A 5000-nucleotide genomic window follows, 5' to 3' on the forward strand; every position below is an offset into this window, starting at 1 on the left:
ATTATCGCAGCTATCAGCTATGTTATCACACAACTCTCTATATAAAGTTGGATACATAACTGTATTATCGCACAGCTACATATATATAAAGTTGGATATATAACTATATTATGGTACTAAATTAGTCTGTTCTCACAAATGACTCTGAGTTTGCTAACGAAGTGAACCTGTACCTCGTCAAAGAGCTGTAACATGATGGTCAGCACGTCTGGATGAGCTTTATCCACCACCAGCTCCTTGGTGATGGGGCGGATCACCTGCTCTTTGAAGGTGTTGGAGATGGTGATCTCGCTCTTCTGAACGTCGTCTGCAGGAACAGATGCAGGTCATCAAACGTGACTTTCTTGTAAATGTAAAGTTAAATGTCAGGTGTGATTGCTCACCCAGATTCTCAGCCAGACGCCGGCGGCTCTGCTCCTGAGCTTCCTGTCTCAGCTGCAATGCATGCTGGGCAATTTCATCACTAGCTGCATTGGACGTCATGATGAAGATGGCATCTTTACACTCGATTGTCTTCCCCTTCCCATCAGTCAGTCGACCCTGAACCACAGAGACACACAAACACCAATCTCATCTGGAAACGGTCTAGAAACTATATAATACAATAATATTATATATAATATAATATTATTAAATAATCATAATCCTAATTATTATCGCAGCTATCAGCTAGAAGATGCGAACTGGGCAGATCTGACCTCTGAGGGGATCAACTCAATGATTAGATCAAAACACACACACGCACACGCACACACACACACACACACACACACGCACCATCCAGCCCAGCAGAGTGACAGTGACAGTCCTCTATCAATACAATAAGAGTGTGTGATTGAATTGTGTGTGTGTTTAGGCTCAGTCTAAGGTCACTGTGTAACAGCGAGACTAAACGGCTTATGAAAGAGAATCACAGTAGAAGACAACCTCTGTTCAGAGCGCAGAGATCCGCTCCTGCTAAACCAGACACAGCTTCTAGATACACAAGCTCAACTTCACACAACATTACTGTATGCAATTCACAACACAACAAGCACATTATGCATTTGCAGGTACTCCACAGCAGATATTAGTGTAGGTTAGGTTTTCTCAAACTTATTGATTAAATAAAAAAACTAAAAATAAATAATTTGAAAACAAAAACAATCCAAATAAAGCACTTACTAAAAATTAATTAAATCATAAAAATGTGAAATCAACATGAATAATTTCAAAATAAAGACAAAAAAATTAAATCATAAAAATGTCAAAGTAAATAAATAATAATCAAATAAAAACTATCAAAATAAAACACTTACAAAAATGAATTACTTCAGACAAATGTACAATATACATACACATTTAAATAAAAACAATACAAATAAAACAAAAATGTATTAATCATAAAATGCAAAATAAAAAGGAATACATTTAAAAAAACAAAAACAAAGCAACACTTTACAAAAAAATTTGTTAAATCAAAAATGTCAAATTTTCCAATTTTAAAAATAAAACTCTTTAAAATACAAATCGCAATTAAAATGCATGAAATCCTAAAAATGTCAAATTAAGATAAATAATATTTAAAAATAATAATTTAAATAAAAACAAACATTTAAATGAAACACAAAAACACAAAAAGATGATGCATATTCTGACCATTGATAATATATATAATATTATTAAAAAATATAATATTATTAAAATCAAAAATAAAAATGAAATATTAACTTGAAATCTATGATGGGATGTCAAGTAAATATTTGTAAATATCTTTGGCTGTAAACAAGTTTTGGCTGACAAAAACAACTGGGAATCCCTGCTGTAAACTTCCTTCTTCTACTGTCTTCTAATTCTCTTTTAATGTTACGGAGCAATTCAGTTAAACAATCTGAATACTAACACATCTGGTTTAATGGCAGACATCATCAGCCCCTTGAGGTCTGAGGTTTGATTCATACACATTCAGTACGGACAATGTGATTTTACACTTGCATTTCTTTTTGAACATCCTTCAAAATCCAGTTACTGAGACACTTTGATTGTGAATTCTGTGCTAAAACGTGTGTGTGTCTCACCTCATGTTTCTCCTGAAATTCAGACATGTCCATCCGGATGAAACCCTGTATAAAAGAGCGACAGAATCTTGTCATTTGCTCTTCACGAGAAGCCAATAATTTCAGAAGAAGGCTTATTTACTGACTGACCTTCTTAATGTCTTTATGCATGTATCGCGCCACCTGCTTGGCCAGCTCCGTTTTACCTGCAAAAACAACAGTCAAACATGCTTGTATGCAATTAATTTCATCAAACAATAAAACCAGAAATGCTAGAAATATTACAGCGGTCACGTGACAGACAGAGTTTGACGAAGACGTGAGCGGTTTTGACTCATTATGACGCGACTGCAGCATCAGACGCTGAGGTCTCTCTGTGAGACAAGATTATATTTCCAGTCAGGGAGAGAGATCACTTCATGCTGTGTTTATTTTGCTGGCATCTCGTGGCACGTGTGTCCGTCATCTCTCCCTCCCTTCATTCTTCTCTCAGGGTAATATAGTCTGTGAGAGTAAATATCGCTCTTATGAATTTTAATAAACGCATATATGGTAAGAAGAGGGACTTGTTGAATATTGATGTGAGTGATCAGATGCGCCGCTGGCGATAGAAGAAACATCTCTTCATCCATCAAAGCACAAGAAACAAACACTCACGACTCCAGATTGTCTCTGTGCACCTCTGTGTGTTTATGCTTATGCTCAAAACTTGAGTGTATTTAATTTAAAACAGAGACAGCACAGGTCAAGAGGGTAACAGTTAGATAACAAATAGATTTCATATTTTCCACAGCTTAATAATCACAGTACATTATAGTTGTTTTGTATGAATTGTTGTTTAAATATACAAATTATGCGAAATTGAATTAAATATGAAATAATTTGCACAAATTTCCAGAAAATAACTCTGAACACCAGATAATGCCAGGTGCAAAAATTTTGTTTGATTATGTTGACATATTAGAGTTAAAGGTTTTTATACAGGGGATTTTAGATATCTGTTTTTATCACTCCATAAATCAGAAAATACCGTCAATAAACAGAAAAAATGAATTTTCGCTATGTTTTTAGGAATATAATGTTGTAGAAATCATGATATATGATATATGAACAAACCCCTCAGTAAAAACCTTCAGAATTTAGATAGAAATAAAACTAAGTTTTGGTGAATGTAAGTGCTGCAGAAGTGGAAAAAAAAAACTCACAGCCTTTAAAGATACGTATTTTTGCCATGTTTTTAGGGAAAAAAATGTTTTATAAATCGGTGTGAATTATATTTGAACAAACCCCTCAGTAAAAACCTTCAGAATATAGATAGAAATAAAACTATAAGATTTGGTGTATGTAAGTGCTGCTGAAGTGGAGAAACAAACTTGTTTTGAGAAAATGGCCTTTAAAAAAGAAATATATAGTAATTGAAATTTACATATGCAAATAGATAAAGTGCAATAATAAAAACCAATGTGAATGATATATGAACAAACCCCTCAGTAAAAACCTTTAGAATATAGAGAGGAATAAAACTCTAAGTTTTGGTGTATGTAAGTTCTGCTGAAGTATAGAAACAAACTATTAACCTTTAAAGATATGTGTTTTTGCCATGTTTTTAGGGTAATTTTTTTTTATAAATCCGTGTGAATGATATATGAACAAACCCCTCAGTAAAAACCTTCAGAATATAGATAGAAATAAAACTCTAAGATTTGGTGTATGTAAGTGCTGCTGAAGTGGAGAAACAAATTCAAGAAAACAGTCTGTTCATGTATAAATATGCATTGTAATGGAAATCTACAGATGCAAATAGATAAGTGCAATAAAATAAACACTTAAATGTGGATGTAGGATGTTGTCTTTCCACTAGTCTGAAAGAAGACATCTTGTACTGTCTTGCATAAAAAAAAAAAAAAAACATGAGTAAATGACAATTTACATTTATTCCTTTAACTACCCATCTAGCTTTAATCTGAGTCTGTTAGTTGCATGAATCTTGCAAGCAGGTGAGATGAACAGAAAACAGGAAGGGATGAGTGCTAAATATGAAATGACAGATAGAAACACATGCACAGTTACAGAAAGTGCAGACAGTCCCACAATCACCCTTAACAGACACCTGTGTGGGCTGCGGGGAGGATGGAAGCTTACGTAACATACTGCATAACGTACCTCAAAAGAATTACTACCAAGATCAATTTGAATAACTTACATATTTTAATAATATGTGTTTAAATTTGTATAATCTAAGATACTATTAAAAGGAAATATTCTTGAATTTAATGCAACTTGGCTGGGTGCCAGGGTGTTGCTAGGCTGTTTCTAGGGCATATTTTAAGGCAAGACACCACATGTGAATAGGGTAAAGCAATTAACTAATAGATTTCACCATACTTCCTCAGTTTATTAATTACATCAAGTTTTCTGTCGTTTAAATATGAAAATGAGGCATTATCTAGTTAAAGATGCACTAATTTGCATAGATTTTCCTGAACAATGGATAAAGCCAGGTTCAAAATTTTTGTTTGATTTTGTTGACTTATTAGAGTTAAAGGTTTATACAGAGGGGATTTTGGATTTCTCTTTTTATTACTCCATAAATTAGAAAATACTGTCCACAGACAGAAAGAAAACACAATTTAGCCATGTTTTTAGGAATTAAATCAATGTGAATGACATATGAACAAAACCCTCAGTAAAAACCTTCAAAATATAGAGAGGAATAAAACCCTAAGTTTTGGTGTATGTAAGTGCTGCTGAAGTGGAGAAACAAACCTCACAGCCTTTAAAGATATGCATTTTCGCCATGTTTTTAGTAATAAAATGTTATATAAATCATTGTGAATGATATATGAACAAACCCCTCAGTAAAAACCTTTAGAATATAGAGAGGAATAAAACTCTAAGTTTTGGTGTATGTAAGTTCTGCTGAAGTATAGAAACAAACTATTAACCTTTAAAGATATGTGTTTT

The 5000-nt window shown here is 33.3% G+C and overlaps 1 protein-coding gene across 1 annotated transcript in view; it reads right to left on the reverse strand.

The window, feature by feature from the left end:
* The window catches only part of LOC107679438 (caseinolytic peptidase B protein homolog), a 65047-nt gene that overhangs the window by 8667 nt on the left and 51380 nt on the right, over nucleotides 1-5000 (reverse strand). The window contains 5 exon segments of the mRNA XM_074186975.1: nucleotides 144-307; nucleotides 384-545; nucleotides 548-592; nucleotides 2009-2102; nucleotides 2187-2242. Of these exon segments, the coding sequence (XP_074043076.1) occupies nucleotides 144-307; nucleotides 384-545; nucleotides 548-592; nucleotides 2009-2102; nucleotides 2187-2242 (521 nt within the window).

Source organism: Sinocyclocheilus anshuiensis, unplaced genomic scaffold (assembly GCF_001515605.1).
Source record: "Sinocyclocheilus anshuiensis isolate Anshui unplaced genomic scaffold, SAMN03320099.WGS_v1.1 scaffold1101, whole genome shotgun sequence".
NCBI classification, from domain to species: Eukaryota; Metazoa; Chordata; class Actinopteri; order Cypriniformes; family Cyprinidae; genus Sinocyclocheilus; species Sinocyclocheilus anshuiensis.